This window comes from Zootoca vivipara, chromosome 17, assembly GCF_963506605.1.
Source record: "Zootoca vivipara chromosome 17, rZooViv1.1, whole genome shotgun sequence".
Classification (NCBI taxonomy): Eukaryota; Metazoa; Chordata; class Lepidosauria; order Squamata; family Lacertidae; genus Zootoca; species Zootoca vivipara.
In genome coordinates, this window is record NC_083292.1 from 20,576,152 (window position 1) to 20,595,568 (window position 19,417).

A 19,417-nucleotide genomic window follows, 5' to 3' on the forward strand; every position below is an offset into this window, starting at 1 on the left:
GAAGTTTATTTTTTCTCTAAGCAGGCTAGTGTTATTCCCCCCCCCCCCCCAGCATGGCTTAGTTTTGCTCCATGCTGATTATTTTACGTTCCGGGGCTGTTGTGCTGGTGATGATAACTTGGAGGGTGTGTGGGGAATTGTACACCCCCCTTGTGGTGTGTTTTTTTTTACTTTTGTGTTGCATAATCTGCACTCTTTGTATCCTTGCATGGTAGGATGGCCCCTGAAGTAATCCTAGCTATGGATGAAGGACAGTATGATGGAAAGGTAGATGTTTGGTCCCTTGGAATCACATGCATAGAGTTAGGTGAGTAACATGGCCACATTCTCCATATCTTCAACCTCTCTGGTACCTTGTAAAGATTCTCATCACCAAATGAAACAGGCAGCCTATTTCTTCCACACTTCGATTCAGTAGGGTTTCCAGGAGTCAGATTCAGCCCATGGGCTCTCAAGTGGCTATGATTATACTATGATTATACTGTGGCATTTCTGTTGTTCCTGGGGGTGTGGAGACTAAGACAGGGATATAATGCTAGTCATTTTGCTACAGTAGCCAGAGCAAACAAAGTGAGTTCTGAACCATGGAAATTGTAATTGGGGGCAACATGGCTTCTGCATTCACACTGTGGGCACATGTACTTTGATGCCAGTTGTAGAACTTAGCATCTTGAGTAACTCTGCTTACTTTCTGTGCACTCAATATCCAGTCCATGGTAAATTCTTAGAAGCTGGAGAAGGATCTTAAAAAGACTTGTAGCAGTTATCATTAGAGGCTGGAGCTTTGGGGAAGCTGCAGAGCCGCTTGCCTCCTCCCCATGCTTTGTAAATTATACCAAATATGCTAATTTACTTCCTTTGTACAATTTAGGTTTGCTTGTTGCATTGTGCAGATTGTCTGGCTGCAAAATTTATGGGTTGCTTGGTTAGCTAATTATTGCAAATCTCTCTCGATCCTGACTATGAACAGGAAAAAACCAAATATAAGCAGGCATATAAACAGGATTTTCGCCAAACTTTTAGGGTCATCAGCCCAGTCCTATGGAATGCTCTTCCAATAGGGATTCATCAGGCGCCATGCATTTTAACCTTTAAAGGTTTGTTGAAAACTTCTCTATGCTGCCAGGCTTAAGCAAACAATTGAGATAAAACATTTTCTGTAATTGTATGACTTCAAATCTTTACATGGTTTTTATAGCATAGATATTTGTTGCAAACAAACACTTAGTTGTGCGCTAAGTCAGGAGAGATGTATCAGGACCATGTGTGTGCTGCCATTGGTGTGGGCACACAGCATACTTTGTTCACCATTAATTTGCTGGAAACCACCCAGGGTGGCTGGGGCAACCCAGTCAGATGGGTGGCATTATTATTATTATTTTATGTATATTACAGTCAGTAGACCACAAATAAAATAAAAACATTCAGTACACCGGAATCTCAAAGCAAAACACACAACTTACTCTTTGTAGAACTTCAGTTTCTCTTTATACAACCCCACCAAGCAAATATATATACCTTATGGCTTAAGAAGAGCTTATTTGTTTTATTGGTTAAAACAAAAATATACCTTACCTTTCAACTTGAAAAAATTCCACAGTGAGGTTCCAAAAATGAAGGCTACCAAAAAACACAATTCAGTAAAGCAAAGCAAAATTTCACAACCTACAACAATGTAATGACAATCAGGAGGAGTATTAGAAGAGACCGAAATAAAACTGCAGTATCACAAGCACCTAGGAAAGTAAAAATAAGAATAATGTATTGATGCCTGAAAACATTCCTTTTGGAATTCCTGTGTTATGTGTAGGGCTTCTTTTGAGAACTGACTTCAGTTGGCGCAGAATATGGCTATGGGACTGCTAAATTGGATAGGCCCCTCTGAACCTATGATGCCAGCATTTTATCAGCTTCTCTCACTCTCCCAGTCTGTTTCTGGGAGTCCAATTCTAACTGCTGCCTTTGACCTTTTAAGGCCTTTCACAGCAGAACCTGAAGGTATCTGAAGGATTGCCTCTTCCCACGTGTACCTACTGGGACTGTGAAATCCATAATCCAAGGACCTTCTTGAGGTGCCTGCACTAAGTGGGGGCAGTGGGCAGCTATGAATGAAAGGGTCTTTTCTATAGAGGCACCTCAGCTGTGGAATGTCTCCCGCAGAGAGAGGCCCATCTGGACCTGATTTATTTATTTATTTGGCACCAAATGCTTCTTTATTTTCCCATATCTTTTAAGTCTAATGGTTCCTATGGCCCTTAAACCTCAGAGCTCAAAACAGGATTTTCTTTTTCAGTTCTTTATTTTTGTCCTTTTTTTTTACTTGAGGTTGTTTTAACATTTGCATCTCATTTTATTCTATGAAGTGTTCATTTTTATTGTAGTCCTTAATTTGTTCATACTCTGCTGCGTTTTTATAGGGAGGCCCCTGTGTCTGTCTATAAAAATAAAATAAAAGAAGAAACAAGAATTGGGGAGAAGGAATTCCACAGGCCCACACGGTGCTGCTGTAAAAAAGGCCCTGTCCCAGGTTGCTGCCTTCTTGGCTTTGAAAGACAGGCACACCTGGAGTAGGGCCTCAAAGGGTTGCGTGGGCAATACTTAGTGAAATCTCAGCAGCAAATGTGCTAGCAGGGGAACATGAGTGGTACTATCAGTAGACAGGAGTCCCAGCATGGTTTATATCTGTGACTGATGGAAGCCCAATAAATAAATTATATACCGTACTTTTCCGTGTATACAAGGTTTTTTTTTTACTCTAAAATTATGTTCAAAAACTTGCCTCGTCTTATACATGGATAGTGAATGGGGTGGGCGGGTGATTGGCTGCAGTTATAAGCAGGAGCTGCTAGAAATGATGCTTTGGATTGGCTGCTGCTGCTCTAATTGGGTTGGTGATTGGCTTCTGCAGCAAGCACTGCTGTTGATTGGTTGTCGCTGCTGTGATTGGCGGCAGCTGTTCTGGGACGGGCGTGATTGCCAGCGGACAGCTTTTCTCACTTGGGTAAGATTTTTTTTGCTGGGGAAGGGTCCGTTTGCGATTGGCTGTCACTGTGGCAAATGGGTGATTGTCAGCTGCTGGTGATTTTTAGCATCAATGCTGCATGTGAGTGATTTTTGGCAATCTCCCCCCCGCCCCCAGCTGTAAAACTCTGGGCAATCATCTGCAAAAAAGCTCAACAACTCTGAGCCACCCCCCCCCCATTTTCTTAAATTTGAGTCGCCCAAAATAGGGGGGTGTCTTATAGATGGGGGTGTCTTATAGACGGAAAAGTATGGTAAATTAAGGAATTGTATGCATCTAGCATCTATACAGATCACAGAATTAAATTTCACTTGATATATTTTTTAAAGGATTACCTCGGTACAATTTCTTAAACTAAGGATAGAGGCTAAAAAAACCTTGCTATCCCCATTACTGTAGAGTCTGGACAATACACCGATGGGCTAATTTTCATCCGCTTGGTTGCAGAATGCCCCTAGTAGAAGCCTTCCCACTCCTCACTTTTAAAATATATATATAGTTTTTCCAGTATATAACAATTTCAAAAAAAATATACAAAAACAAAATCCCTGCTCTGCCTTCCAGAACAGATCAATCTAGTTAAATCTGCCCCCAAGTCCAATCTGTGATTTTGGTAGTTGCCATTTTTTCAGGGCTATCAGTAAAAATGTTCATGAAAGTATGCAGTATTTCAACACAATTGTCTTCCTCGACATGTGGGGACTTGTGTACTCTATTTTTTTCTCACTACTTCCTTTCCCTCTCGTTGCAGCGGAACGGAAACCACCCCTTTTCAATATGAATGCTATGAGTGCCTTATATCACATAGCCCAGAACGACTCCCCTACCCTACAGTCAAATGAATGGTAAGAGATGCCATCTGCAGTCTACTCCTGATTTTGAAGATTCTTACTTACTTATTCATTCGTTTATTTAGAGCACATGTACCCTACTCCTTAGCCAAAAAGGCTCCCAGCGTGACTTAACAATTAAAACAAGGCAGTCCCTGCCCCTGCAGGTTTACAATCTGGAAGAGCATGACACACAAGGGGAAAGGGATAGGGAGGAAGAGTGGGATGGGGAGAGATCAAACTCGGGCACTGTTTCTTAAACAGTTGTTCTTATAATAACCAGCTTGCAGGGCCAGGATTCAGCAAATCTGATGGCATTAGCCCTACTTCCCAACTCGCCTGCTAAGGCAGTTTGATGGAATGGCTTCTTCCCAAGTGAAGCTTGAGAGAGGGGAGGCCTGATGAAGCTGGCTTGTCATAGCAGAGCTGATGGAGTGAGCTCTGCTCCCCATCTTTCCCATTGGTGGAATGGCTGCTCCCAAATTCTTGGTACTCCAGCCACCATTTCTACTGGTTTGAAAGATGAGATCCTGTTCCTGCCTGGTATGTGACAATGAACACGAGCCAGTGGATAAAAGTGTTGATGAGGATGCGGAGGAAACACGGCTTGGTGTCTTCACATTTTATGTGCCAGTCATGCTTGCCTCAAATTGATGTTTCCTGCAGCAAATGCGTGGATCATGAATGACAGAATCATATATTAAAATTCCAGTCTATGTTTGTGCACGGGCTGAGGAGCCCCCAGAAAACTATATTCTGTCCAGTGGAGGCTGGTCCATTAGGGTGAATGGATCACTGCCTGTCATTTGCTACACAATTCTTTTAACTGGAGACCACACAGATGGAACCAGGACCTTCTGTGGGGATGGCGTGTGCTGTACCACTCAGCTGTGCTGCATCCCTGTGGGCCACACCTTTTGTTCATTTTACATGTTGACTGTAAGAAATAGTGCACCCGTAGCAAATTCAAATTGCCACTTCTTTCAATTGAAGGAGAAAATGCAAATATGATAATCCACAATATATATGTATGCTAACCCCTAGCCCAGAGGCCTGTTTCACCCCGCTCAAGGCAGCAGCAAAAAAGATCAAGGAAATTAAGGAAGACCCAGTGCTGAGGTGGACAGAGCCCTGATAAGGATGTAAATTGCCTCCTCCTTGGTCATCAGAGTGATGGATCAGCTATGGCAGGGGTCAGCAACCTAAGGCCCATGGGCCGGAAGCGAACCACGGAGGTCGTTTGACCAGCCCACGAGCCGCCCCCAAACCAAGCTACCCACTCTCTCTCGTGCTGCGCTAAACCGGCACAGCGCGGTGCGGGGACTCGCTTCCGCGGCGCCGAAAACCGCATCTCTGCAGATGCAGACACCAAAAATTGCGAGTGCACGCGCTCATGCATGTGCAATCCGCCCCACAGAGGGATCTCCGGGGGACCAATCCAGCCCAGGCAAGATAAACCTTGCTGACCCCTGAGCTATGGGGTGGGAGCTGTGTGTGTTTGTGGTCACACCACCTTCTGGCCTTGGGCTGAAAAAAGCTTAGCCATCCCAGTTAAACTTAAAAAATAACAACACACACACATTACAACAAAGAGTAAAAGACATATAATCATATATTATAATTTGTTCCAGAACATTGCAAATGTTGTCCATTTTCCAGGAAATGTACTTGCCTGTTGTTCGTGATGCGTCTTCGTGTAATTGTCAGTTACAGTGAAACGTCTTGTGCTCAAAGTTCTGCCTTTCCATTCTGAAACCGAATGAGTGTTTCCAAATAACTTGCCATGCAATTGCTGCACATAGTGTGGAGTGTCTCTCCGGGAATATTTGGCCCTCTATCTTAATACTAATAAAAATTTGTACAGCAAGCTGAATGCATCTGAAATGAATACCATGCTGTGAATCAGATTGGCGTGTTTGGTCAGTTACTGCCTTTATTCGACAGCTTTTAAATATACAGGTAGGTAGCCGTGTTGGTATGACATAGTCGAAACAGAATAAAAAAAAATTCCTTCCAGTAGCACCTTAGAGACCAACTAAGTTTGTCAGTGGTATGAGCTTTTGTGTGCATCTGAAGAAGTGTGCATGCACATGAAAGTTCATACCAATGACAAACTTAGTGGGTCTCTAAGGTGCTACTGGAAGGAATTTATTTTTTTTAGCTTTTAAAGATCTGTGTGCTATCAATATTGTGACCTCATCTTGTGCTTGGGAGAGGTCAGGTAGCAGGGTCTTAATACAAGAGCTTCTACTTGAGGCTGATGCTTCAGTTGCACCATGTGCTCGGCAAGCTTCCCCACGGTGGCTATTCTGTGCAGCAGCTATAACATTGGAAAGCCACTCAGGCTACCGAAAACCGCGCTGGAGACTGTGCGCTTTTAAATTGGCATTTGGAAGGAAACTTTTTCCTGTACTATTCAAGACTTCAGCATACAGTTCATTTTTTCGTTCAAAAGCCCCATGAGAGAGATTAGATTAGGCTGACGGTTGTTTGCCAGCAACTGCCCACTAAAACCTCCTGGCTGCCCAGTGATTTAAACCTGTGTTCCTCACACCTGAAATCCAGTATTCCTTTTATTTGTTGCACCACACTTGACTGTACTGAGTAAAACTTGTGGTCTGGGGAGTGATGGCGGGGTGACAGGCTTTGATGGCTTTCTTTGTCTTGCTTTCCCCTTACCTCCCCAAATCTAAATTTATTCTCGTGTCTTCTCTGTTCCTATACTCAGGACGAACTCTTTTAGGGGATTTGTTGATTACTGCTTGCAGAAAATACCTCAGGAAAGACCATCGTCGGCAGAACTATTGCGGGTAACTTTTCGGATTTCTGTTAGGCTGCATGTGAACTTTCTGTAGTGTGAAGGGGGAAATTAAGGACAGTTTCCGTGTGGCTTGATTTGGGTCTGGTAGGTGCTGTGCAGGAAAACGCCCAACTTGCATATTCAGGATTCCTTTGGTGTAGCCTTCCTCAGCCTGACGCCCGCCATTTGTTTTGGATTACAACTTCCGTCCCCCTGACCATTATTACCTGGGCTAATTGGAAATGCGTTCCAAAACATATGGAGGGCACCAAGTTGGGGGGGTGAGTTGTTTTAGAGAGGACCTGCCTTCTCGCTTAACCCTCAAGTGCGCCCCCAAAAACACTTTAAAAAAAAAAAAAAGAGTCAGTTTTGCTGCAGGTATAAACCCATCATAAAATGTACTCTCTTATGCAATAGTTGGATCTCTTCCCTCAATCCAGTAGGATGCTGCAACTACCAATAAACAGGCTGAAGTTGTTTAAGGTTGGAGATGAGTTTAGAGCAGGCATCCCCAAACTTCGGCCCTCCAGATGTTTTGGACTAAAATTCCCATCATCCCTGACCACTGGTCCTGTTAGCTAGGGATCATGGGAGTTGTAGGCCAAAACATCCGGAGGGCCGCAGTTTGGGGATGCCTGGTTTAGAGGGAGAGAAGGCAGATATGTGCCATGGTGCTTGAGATGAGTTGCAGGTGAGGGTAGATTGGAGGACTGAAGGGGGTGACTTAAAGGGTCCAGCATATCCACTTTACTGCTCAGTAGCAAAGTGTGTCCCCAATCAGCACTACATGGTTGTGGATCCACTCTGCTTAGCTGAAATCCCTGGTTGTCATTTAACCTAATATGCCAGTGGTGCTGTAAAGGGCTGTCATGAAGGGTGGTCTATTGGAGCTGATTGGTCTCCAATTAGTATGTCTTAATGATACTCACTGTAAGTGGGCTGGGAAAGGTCATAGTGGCAATTGAGAAATTCTGGGAATTATTTGTGCCTCTTTGGGGAGCTTTTCCTTTCTTCTTATTTTATTTTACAACCACTTCCTTTTTGAAAACACAGGGGAAAAACACTATTATTTATTTCTGGAATTCAGGTGTGCAGGAAAGCTCACCATAATGCCTTCTACCCTGTACACACTTTTTTTAAAAATATGGGGTATCACTTTATTTTATTTTTACAGGAACTTTATTTTTCAACCACAGTTAGTCACTCCAACTTAATGTTCTTAACTGAAATATTAAAAGGTGACCTTCGCAATGTGCACAATTTTTATTTTTATTTAAGTTTAATTTATTTATTTTTAAATTTTTATCTTGCTGAGAACACGTGTGCCGTTTTTGTGGGGTTTTACCTTTTCTGACCTAGAGTGCTTCTGTCTCCTTCTAAAACCAGCATGAGTTTGTTCGCTGTGAGCGACCGCCACGGGTTCTAATAGACTTGATTCAAAGAACGAAGGACGCAGTGCGAGAACTGGATAACCTTCAGTACCGGAAAATGAAGAAAATCCTTTTCCAAGAGGCCCACAATGGCCCTCTGAATGAGTCTCAGGAAGAGGAGGAGGTATCAAGTTTATCTTTCCCGGTGATTTGTAATAATGACTCCTGTACCACACATGGCCCTCCCCAACCCCCTTTTCACAAGCATGACTTGCTGAATTTTGTTGTGAACAGGAATCAATTGTATCTTATTTCTGGGCCATGATATTTTCCTCTTGGTTTCTGAAATTAAGTGTCTGAAGAGGGTGGTGTATGCTGCCAGGTCTATGGAAACAGAATAATTTGAAGTCTCACCCATTAGTCTGAGGAGGTAGCAGACCCCCAAAGCACCTTTATTCTCAACAAAGGATTGCCCACCTTTCTATTCTGCTCTAAAGTACATGAGACATAGGGTCAACTCCGTCTGAATGTGTTAACTTTATTGAGAAAACTAAGCAAGAGCAAGGCAGGCTACAGTGTATATCGAAGGATGGGTCCAACAGACTGATAAGTAGATTGATAACTCTGTAGATGAGACTGGAAGTTGGTTAAGTGGGAAAGATCCAATGAAGACATATCATGTCTCTGCTAAACTGTCAGACGCTATAATGCTTCTCAACACCAGTTGTTGGATGTCGCAGGAGGGGAGAGTCCTGTTGTGCTTGAGGGCTTCCCATGGGGACTTCTGGTTTGCGACTGTGAGAACGGGATGTTGCACCAGATGGACCACTGGCCTGATCTAGTGGTTTCTTATGCCCTTAAACTGGTCAGGCCATGCACAAAAGTATGGCGAGAGCTCCTCAGCTCCATCTGGTGTTTGAGTCACCACAGGCCCATTGTCCTAATCTTACTGGACTCGCTGTATTTTGAGGCAATGGCCCCTGCTTGCCTACCATAGGACAGAATGTGGGGGACCTTAGACCTGGTGGCTGAATGCAGTCCTCATCTTATTGGCCCTTGGAACTATTTCCTAGACCCACACCCCTCACCATCTCTTTGCTGCATCTTTGTCTGACTAGAATGTGTCCTTGAACTATGATGATACTTCTTTTGCACCTGGGTGGAGAAAGGTATATGTAAAAAGCCTCAGGTTTTTGTGTGGCTAGGATGTAGCCTGTTGTCAGAGTCACTTCTGTTGCTCTGCTCACTTTTCTGCTCTGGCATGCAGCGCCTGGAAGGTTGCCCATGAGCCAGCGCAACCCTCAGGGTGAAACATGTGCCTGGCCCTTGTCTGTAGAACAAAAAAGGGCAACTGTTAGCCTATGGACTGCTTCTGCTCCCTTCTCATGGAAGAAAAGGAGACTCTGAAGTAATCTGCCCATTTTCCAGTGCTAAGAGTTTCTCCAGACTGGGGGAGAAGTGGCTGTCAAATTCTTTAGACTGTGAGAGGCTAGGTTTTTCTGAGGCTGAGCCCACTTGGGAGAGGAGGTGATGTTATAACCTTGGGCCTCCTGACTCCCCAGCTGAAGAAACAGGCCATTGCTGCTATTGAATAAAAGTACCTCTGCTCTCAAAGAACTTCTGAAATCTAGTAAGAAGGATGAGTCCCCAAAGTAGAGGAATTGGGCAAAAACAATCATTCAGTACAAGCAGTGTTGCTACTTGATTCCAGGGGTGCTTTCAACAATGATGGGAGCTTTGTGCGTGTTTGTGAATTGTTAAGTTACTTTCATGGCCTAAATTTGAAAAGGCAGAAGTTTAAAAGTTGGATATGCAATAGTAGGAGCATTTTAACTTGGCCCAGCACAGAATTAAACACCTTCTAAAACGAAAGTTTTAGGGAGTTGATAAGGCTCTTCGGAAGCCTATACAGTACTAGGGAAGTTTAACCTTAGGCCATTTAATTATCAAGACAGCGGTCCTGAGTATAGAAGTAAATTTTGCCATACAGCATTTAATGGTCAGGCTCTGTTTATAAAGTCAGCACCAAAGCAAGCAAGCCACGGCCTAATGTTTATATTTTTTATAAAAAAAAATTTGGAGCATTTCTAAACTGCTTACCATTTTAAAATCTTCCAGGCTGTGTATAATATAAAAACAAAATGCATTAAAACAAAAATGCAGCCTTAAAATCAATAAAACAGTATAAAAACATCAGAGCAAGTAAAAGGAGATTCAGGGGAATTTGTGCACATAAATTGGGACCCAAATCTTAGGGGTCAGGGAAATCCTGAGCAAAATGATAAGCCTTTACAAGATGTCTGAAACAACTGATGGCAGCTGCTTTGCATATGACAGAGGAAAGAGCACTGCATAGTAGAGGAATGGCAGCAGAATATGCCTGTTTGCAGGTCACCACCCTGTGATATTCTGTAGGGTGTGATACCATGAGTAGAATTTCTCAGAAGATCTAAGAGATCTTACAGGTCTATATATACAGGGGTAGACGGTCTCGCAGGTAACTGAAACCTAAATGCGCTGAGGCATACAAAACCTAGACAGATGTGGTGCCAATGTGGAAAACGTATAAAAAACAATTGTTTCCCATTACAGGTGAAACTGTCAGCAAACTTATTACCGTGCTGTGATTAAGTTAGGCATGGTTACTACTATCCATTTATATGCTTGCTGCCAAAACTACACTTGCAGGCTTGTTTGTGGGGCAGGGGGTTGGACCAAGACTCTCTTAGTAACCACTAGATATATATTTTTCTAGTTCTCAGCCCAACGTATAGGTGCTTTGCTTGTGAGCAGGCACCTTCTCTGTCCCCACTTCTCCCTCCCCCCAAAAGATCCTGAAACATAGAACTACAACACTGAAAGGCACTCGGTGGACCAACTAACTATGCACCATCACCAGGTTGTATACCTAAACCATCTCCAATAGGTGCTGGGCCAGTCTTTTCTTGAAAACATTAAAGGAAACAAACTCTGTAGTCTTTTATGAAGAATATGGATGGAGACGGTGGGTCAGTCAGTCTTAATGCTTGCTCATAATATTTGGTCACTCATTGATGATGAGCAACAGTAGCAGGAACTTGTGAATCACTTCCACCCCCCTGAAAGCTCCCAATTCCATGGTCTCCTACACAGCCAGACGCAACCCAGCCCTCAAGAAGTTTCATGTTGTCACTGAAATCTGGCTACAATCAGAGCATTTCTTTCCAGATCATTAATCTACTGGGAGACAACACTTTCCCCCATCCCCTATAACACTGGAGATGTCATTTGTTTGCATTGCGTCAGGAGGATTATGATGAGACGAAGGGTTAAACTCTCCTTACTACATTGTAGTCCTGATCCTGATCGAGCTTTCCGTGGCTGCTGCTTTAGCAAAGAGAAAAACAAGCATGCAGTTGCTTAATTACATGTTTTAATGTAACGTGTGGTTTGGTCCTCAGGAAAAGGCCAGCGAAGGTGTTCAGTTCAAGCATTCAAACTCAAGAGTGGCCTACAAACTCAATTCATGTCAGCGGTAGGGAACTTCAGGCATGCGGACTGAATGCAGCCCTCAAGACAGCTCTGGCTGCCTCTTGTCACTCCCCAGTTTATACCTCACTCCACACCCTCAACCGCTTTTGCCTGGCTGGTACAGTATGTGTCCCTGAACTGTGATCCTGCCTCTTGCTTAATAGGATGGAGGGGAGTGGTCTATGGGCAGAATCCTCTGGCTCTTGCTCTTGTACGGCCGGAGCATCACCTGTGGTTCAAAGAAAAGACTCTTGGCCATTTCTCTGACAAAAGGTTGCCAGTGAGCAAATGCACCCCTCAGACTGAAAAGGGCTTCCTTCCCTCCCTAGATTTATATTGCACATGGCAGGGACGTAGAGAGGGCTGAAGTGGTAGAAGGCAGATTGCGGAGAAGCATCAATAAACCATTGTCTTATTACGAGTTGCCCTCACCCAAGACATACCTTTGGAATGGTCCAAACATTATTGATCTTCAGGCCTCCAAACAATATCTGTGTGCTGCACATGAAATTGAGCGTTACTGGGCATGTCAGAGCACCCCAGTGCAGTCAGTACACATGTGACTGTTTCAGCTGTACAAGTCTAATTTTCCCCCCTAAGGCTGCATAACGACTTAAAACTGTTGACGCTCTTCAGATAATATATTTGTGAGTTAACATTTTTCCCAGGGCTCTGTAAATATTGGAGGAAATGCTCCCATCTGTGACCACCGCTTCCTCCCCACCCTGTGGCACATGATGTGCAGAATCTTAAAGGTATATATATATATATATATATATATAGGGGGTGAACTTTCTGAAATTTGCAGGAAGGGAACTTCTGCAAAAAAATATGTTGAAAAAATGACAATTATGTGCTTAGCAGGAAATGGAAAGCTAAGGTTGCCTGTGTGCATTTTCTTTAAAATATAATTTCCTTTAGACCTGTAACTTTTTTTTTGTACTTTTATGCATTGTTTTCTCTGTTACAGGCTCGCACATGCCAGCTCTTTAAGAAACACACACCCAGATTTCATGTAGGGCTGCTCTAAGTATTCACCAGTTCCAGTACTAGTACTGAAACCAGCAGTTTCTGCAGAGTAGATTCCTCACTCCCAAGAAAATGAGATTGCGTGAACATTCACCTTTCTCTGTACCCCCTTGCTTTCCCCCCAATTTTGTTGAGTTCTGTTTCTCCTTGCGGGTATTCACCCACCCCTGGATTAAATACAGGTATATATCACAGTGCTACTACATGTGATGATTAAGGCGATGGATTTTAGTAAATAAAACCTGCAGGTTTGGTTCCCTGATGGCAGGGAATTGGAGGCAATTGAAAATGAAGGTAAGCTAGGACAATTTCTGAAAATATGCAACTGTTTGGCAAAGAGTGCTTAAACTAATGCAAAGTGGGGTTTTTGGCACTACAAGAATCTTAAATTTACAAATGAAATCTGGAATCTTAGATTTCCAAATGAAATAAATAAACTAGCTCACTAATCATCATATGTCAAGTAAGGTAGGTACTTTTAGGATCAGAGTTGTAGTTTTCCCTTCGTTTTTTTCTCCCAGAAAAATTGGGGGGGGGGGAACCAAGGTGGTGAATCCAGAGAAAGATTCCTGCCAGCATCCTCTTTTCTGCTTTAGACCCTGCATCCCAGATCTCTGAAACCAATAAAGGTTAGGCCTCACCATTGGGATTTTTCAAATGGTAGACAAGTACAAGAATGAAAAACTGGGAGCACTGTTCATTTAAAGCCCATAGCAAATTGCTATGATACTGCAGCTTGAAATATGAAGAGTTATGTCCTCACTGCCAGTTCTTGACTTTGTTGGTCGGTACTCAATACTGTGACCTATTTGTTATTTGATGCTGTTTGAGGATACCTTATATGCAAACATCTGTATTTAACAAAAGAGGGGCATCCTACCAAGTTGTTCCTATTTGGTAGCAATGATTGTTAGGTCCAGTGTTTTCCATCTCATCTCATCTCATTCCATTCCAACCCTTACCTTTCCCCTTCCTCCATTTTATTAGTGTTTTAAAAAACAGTAACAATAACTTGCATGCCTACATATTCGCTATGTAGACCTATTTCCAACTTCCAATTATGCATGCATTTGCCCTCTGCAATCTCTTAGGAAAAGGATTTCCTCACCATTGCCTTTTCTTTTAGGTCTTGCCCATGCTTGTATGCACAAATTTAACCATGTATATCAGGGGTGCACATTTGTGCACATGCTTTTACAGACTTGATCAGACCTCCCCACCATGCACAGTGTTGAAAGAACAAACTAGGAAGGCCATCTGTGCTTTTAGACTCCACTGTGTAGAACCTACAGGGATGACAAGGCAGCATTCTTGGGGCACAACAAGGCCACAGTGCATTAAGAAATAAAAGCCTGAGGTTTTCAGTTCAGGTGTGGCAGTGACACAGCTTTGCTTTGGGGTAACTGCACTGTGCGGTGGCGTAGCCACAAGACTTTTTAAAAAGAGCAAGAATGACAAAAAGATTCAGTGGGCGGGAAAGATTTTCTGGAAAGTGTGTATTAGGAAGGGTACCTCCTCTGTGCAAACTGCCTCAATGCCACCATCACATCTGATGAGAGAGAGAAATTACTAATGAAATATGAAAACAATCCTTCCTGCACACTTGCCACTGAAGAAGTGTGTGTTGGAGTCTTTCCTCCTTTGGTGCATATACTTCTCTCTCTCTTTTTTTTTAACCCTCCTGCCCCTTGTCTTATAGGAGAGTGAGCATGGGACAAACCTGAATAGGAAGATGGACAGTCTGGGCAGCAACCACTCTATCCCCAGCATGTCTGTGGGCACAGGCAGTCAGAACAGCAGTGTCAACAGCATACAGGAGGTCATGGATGAGAGCAGCTCTGAGCTGGTCATGATGCATGACGACGAGAGCACCATTAATTCCACTTCCTCTGTTGTGCACAAGAAGGTATGTTCGCTGGTGCTCTCTCTCCCCAGTCTCAGGCAATCTCTGCTTTATTGCTCTTGCTGCTTCAGGTCTGTGAAGGTACTATAAGTTAACTGGCAGCGTGTTTCTCAAAGAGCTGAAGGGAGGAGGTTCTGTGCCCTTTGCAGGATTTAGGGCCGCTCCCAGTGTTTTCTGAAACACATTTTTTGAAAGTGCGTGTATCATAGTGCCCAGAAAATGAATGGAGGCTCGCATTTTTTTTGTAGTGTTTGGAAAGTGAAACACACGTGTAAGATGCGAGTACCTTTAAAAAAAAGTTAATCCTCTTAAGATGGTAGTGAGGAGATACCTCTGAGACAAAGAATTGACTTGTCCTTTTAAGAAAATTCTGTTTAATCTCTTCCCCTGCTTTTGCACCTCGGCACTGCATGTATACCTTTGTCCTTGCCTATAACTCCACCACCACCACCACCACCTTGTGTTCTAAACATCTGTCTTCCCCCAAGTGGTTTGCATGTTGGTTGAAATGGTCACATCCACCAAACTAATCTGATAACTTCAGTAACTTCCACCCAAATCCAGACCTGCGCTTGGATTTCCCCCTCAACAGGTTAACCGTGAACTGGGTCACTCCCAGAAGGTATGTTCTTGGAGGGCTAAAATATGCATGCTTGCTTCTCCTGTTTTCCTACATTACTATACACATTGTCACCTGGTCTCACTTGGCCATCGGAAACGATATATTCAGGAGCCTGTGACCCAAGGCAAAAAGAAGGCGTTAGCATTGAGACTTCCATTGGAATAATATTTTTAGACTCGCTCAGCAGCAATTGCAACTGCACAGTGGTGAAATGAAGACGGTGTGCCTCTCTTCCTCTTTGAAAGAGTTTGAAAATTGTCTGTTGTCAGGTGATGCATCTATAAATCCTGGCACGGTAGCCATGCAGCCCACTTTTGGGCCCAAGCGGATAAGGAGACAAAGGGAAAGGCACTGCATGCAGGAACAGAAGGACAGAAGACCTTAAGTGTACACTGAAGATAACTTATTGCCCATTTGCAGATATTGCAGCCCTACCTTAGAGGCCCCTCTGATTCAGTACTTCCGAAGAGAAACCCAAACTCTTAAACATAATATTTTGAGATGGTTTAAAAGATGCTTCTGTTTCTGTTTGAAAGTGCAAAAATGGTGTCTCCCTTGTGGAAGAGTTTTAATACTTCAGTAGACATACATTGACACAGTAGACATACATTGTCTTCTGTGCACCCTTAAGAAGGAAAGGAAGAGCAGCACAGAAGAACCTGCAGCACCACAAAACTTAAGTGCATTACAATAATGGTCCTAATCCAGAAACAGTCAGAGATACCATAACCCATTGATTTAACTGAGAGTTGAGCATCTTTGGTTGGCCCTGCTTGTCCATTTGCCTGCTGAAAGTTTGCAAAGTAGAACAGAATACAAGCATTTAATGAAATTTGAATTAATAACGTTAACACCTTTTTAAAGAAGGGAGACAGGAAAGAAAATTATACCTGAGGGACAGTCAGACATCTGAAGAAGGAAGATTAGTAATTTGTGAATTCAGTTGTCTTCATATAGACTAGGAATGTGCCTGTTCCAGTCATGGAGAAAGCTCTTGATAAATTTGCTCACCAAAGACTTTTGAGTAACCTTAGCAGTCATGGAATAAGAAGAGAGATCCTTTTCATGGAACATTAGATCTTTAGGAAACCAAAAGCAGAGAGTAGGAAAAAAATTATATTTCTCCCAGATCTACATTGGGACCTGTCCTATTTCACATGTTCATAAGTGATCTTATGAAGTGCTTGGCAGGGGGTTGGACTGGATGGCCCTTGTGGTCTCTTCCAACTCTATGATTCTATGATCTGGAGATAGGCTGAGCAGCAAGATAGCCAAGTCTACTAATGATAACCAAAATTGTCCAGCACAGTTAAAATAAATTGTGAGGAAGTCTGAAACGATTTTTCCATATTGGGTGAATGGGCACTAAAATGGCAAGTGCATTTCATTGTAAAGTGAAACACATTACAAAAAACCCACCCCAAACTCACATATACACTGATGTAATCCAAACCAGAGCAAGACCTAGGACTCACTGTGCACCAGTTGTGGAAAAGGCGAGTTCAATTCTAGGGGTCATTAAGAAAGGGATTGAAAATAAAACTGTCAGTATTTCATTACCATTGCACAAATCTGTATTGTGACCACACTTGGTATATTGTCAATAGTTCTGGTCACCTCAGCTCAAAAAAGATATTGTAGAGCTGCAGAAGGTTCAGAAAAGGGCGACTCAGATGATCAAGGGGCAGGGCCAGTTCCCCTGTGAGGAAAGGTTGCAACATTTGGTAATTCATAGTTCAGAGAAAATGGGAGTAAATGCATAGGTGAGGTTCTTCCTGGTTATGATCAGTCCACATCACCCAAGAAATTTAAATTTGAGACAAATGGAGTCTGAGATTGCCCTGACTATTAAACAGCAAGGGAGACATTTCTACATCAGAATGCCAGTTTAGGCTTACCTCCGTTCTCCAATCCCTTTCCCTTACACTGAATCTGCCTTTTCACTGCTACAACACACTGAGCTGACATTTCTGGTGGGTTTTCTGCTCTGTCTCAAGATCTCTTTGGTGCCAGACCAATTTAGACTTAATCAGAGGTGCTTTGTTCTTGATTATATATGTGTGTATATGTGTGTACATAAAACCACACAGCATCAGTAAAGAATGGTGCGGTATAAATTGCTGCTTACCCCCTTTCAAAACACACACACACACACACACACAAACACAAACGTAGGACACACACAGGTAAGACACACACAGCCCAGCTTGCTTGCTTGCTTGCTGTGTGCTGATTTTAAATGGAAAATGTTGAGGTTTTATAGGAGTGCACATCTTCTCACATCTGAAATAGGTTTGGTACCTAGCTTAGTTGTTTGGGACTTGATGGCAAACTCTGTTCCTCTTAAGCTTAGGCTGAGACAAGGTTGGATGCAAGCAAGGTTAGAGCAAGGCAAGGTAGAATAAATGATAGAGCACCTGTTTTGTATACACAAGGCCAGGTTAACATCTTGTTGTCCTGAGGCACCACTGTTCTGAAACCGGAGAGCCACTACCAGTCAGTAGGCTACACTGAGCTAGATGGGCCAGGGGTCTGACTAGATAGGATGCAGCTCCCCATGTTTCAAAAGTAAAGGTATGGCAGTAGAAAGGTGAAGGAAAGAAGTGTGGCCACAGAACAGGTGCAGCAAGGCGGAGACTGACCCAGGAACTTTTTAAAAGTTTGCACCATCTGAGCAGCTAACACTGAAATGCTGGAATGTAAAATGGTTGGGGAACAGACCTCCCTCTTTCCACAAAGCCTCCTAACTGCTTAGGCATCAGCTTTAGCTGTATACCTTATCGAGTGGCAGATGACAGCTTGAACTTTGCTCCCTCTCATAGCAATTGGAGATTTAGAATCAAGATGCTCTCTGTCAGTGCTTTGGCATCCAAGGGGTCTGTGCTGTTTTCCTGAAGCTCGCATGAGCGGCATCAAGGAATAGTTGCCAAAGCTAGTTAAACCCACTACCTGAGATCCCAGTTTCTCATCCCCCTAGGGCTCAGGATTGCTCCATGGAAGAGAGTCAAGTAGATATAAAGACAACCATTCTGAGAAGAAGCCTAGAGGATATAGGACTTAGGGTGGTTCCATAAATGTTCCTATCAGAAGGCTGTGTGAGAGAGATGTATTCATGATTTTGTTTCTTTGTGAAATCCAGGCTGAACAGAGGCAACAATCTTCTGGTGCTTCTGGTGAGGTCTTGTAATATTTACTCCCTTCACTTTGGCCTCCTCTGCCCACTCACCCCACCCCAATCGTGCATGAGCCGGGGGGAAAGACGTATATGCCCTTCAGTCCTTAAGGGTGCTTATTTATTCTGGGGAAAATATCCCATTCTTGAACATGCAGGCTTCCTTGTTCGGTTTAGAGGTGACGGCTCAGTATCGTACAATGACATTTGTCTATTAAGAGCGGAAATGGTACAAAAGAACGTAGGTATTGTAGAATTGCATATTAAAGAAAAGCAGCAAGACTGAATTCATGTTCACATTCCCAAATAAACTTTAAGATACTAGAAAATAAGGAAAAGGAATGACCATGTGGGAAAGGTAGAAAATTATAAGTATCTAGGAACAATAATTAAAAATATCTAGAAACAATCACAAAATGCAGCCAAATAACCAAAGAATATATTAATTATCAGAGCCAATGTATGCCTAAATAAGACAATGTCATCAAGGATCACTCAAGCAAATTGGAAATGCCAGCTTTATTATTGTACAACTGTTCAACCAGTCTTCCAGTACAAATGTGAATTCTGGACACACAGGTTTTAAAGGCTATTTTGAAAGTGCTAAGGAAAACATTTTATGAAGCAAAAGAGCCATCTGGAGAAGAAGACATAATGAACAGTTTGTGGAATTCATATGCAAGGTAAGACCATAAGGAAGCGAAATGGCAGAACACGATGTGGACCTGTGAGAAGAAGGTACTTTTCATCATGGAAGAATAGGGTAGCACAAGACTCCAGAGTCTCTTGACACCAGCAATGCAGAAAGCAACAAACTGACCTGGAATGAATGGGTGCAAATTCTGTGAGCTGGAAAGAGTTTGTGCCAAGGTGAGAGGAGATGTAAGGTTGGTCATCGGGTGCCTTTGAGGTTTGTGAGCCCAGAAGAGAAACCACCACCCAATATGTATCAGTCCTTTCAATCCACATGTCTATGGCATAGGGGTTGCCTTTCCAATGGTGTCAGCAATTTCCTTCCTCCTGAGGCTTTCCAAGCTTCTAAATGTGTTATTTTGTTAGAAGGAAATCAGTAGAGTGGCCAGAGCATGGGCAGCCAACTTGCACAACCAGTGCAAACTTATCATTCCATATAGGAAATTATTTCAAAGGCAGATTCAAC

At 43.0% G+C, this 19,417-nt stretch overlaps 1 protein-coding gene across 6 annotated transcripts in view; it reads left to right on the top strand.

Moving 5' to 3' along the window:
- Positions 1-19,417, top strand: part of TAOK3 (TAO kinase 3) — a 122,800-nt gene that overhangs the window by 51,504 nt on the left and 51,879 nt on the right. For 5 of the 6 annotated variants that reach the window (XM_035099363.2, XM_060269985.1, XM_035099365.2 and 2 more), the window contains 5 exons: positions 216-307; positions 3,774-3,867; positions 6,581-6,662; positions 8,039-8,206; positions 14,261-14,467. In XM_035099363.2, coding sequence (XP_034955254.1) covers positions 216-307; positions 3,774-3,867; positions 6,581-6,662; positions 8,039-8,206; positions 14,261-14,467 — 643 coding nt within the window. The remainder of the gene's footprint in view (positions 1-215; positions 308-3,773; positions 3,868-6,580; positions 6,663-8,038; positions 8,207-14,260; positions 14,468-19,417) is intronic. The other variant, XM_035099367.2, reaches the window with a different exon arrangement.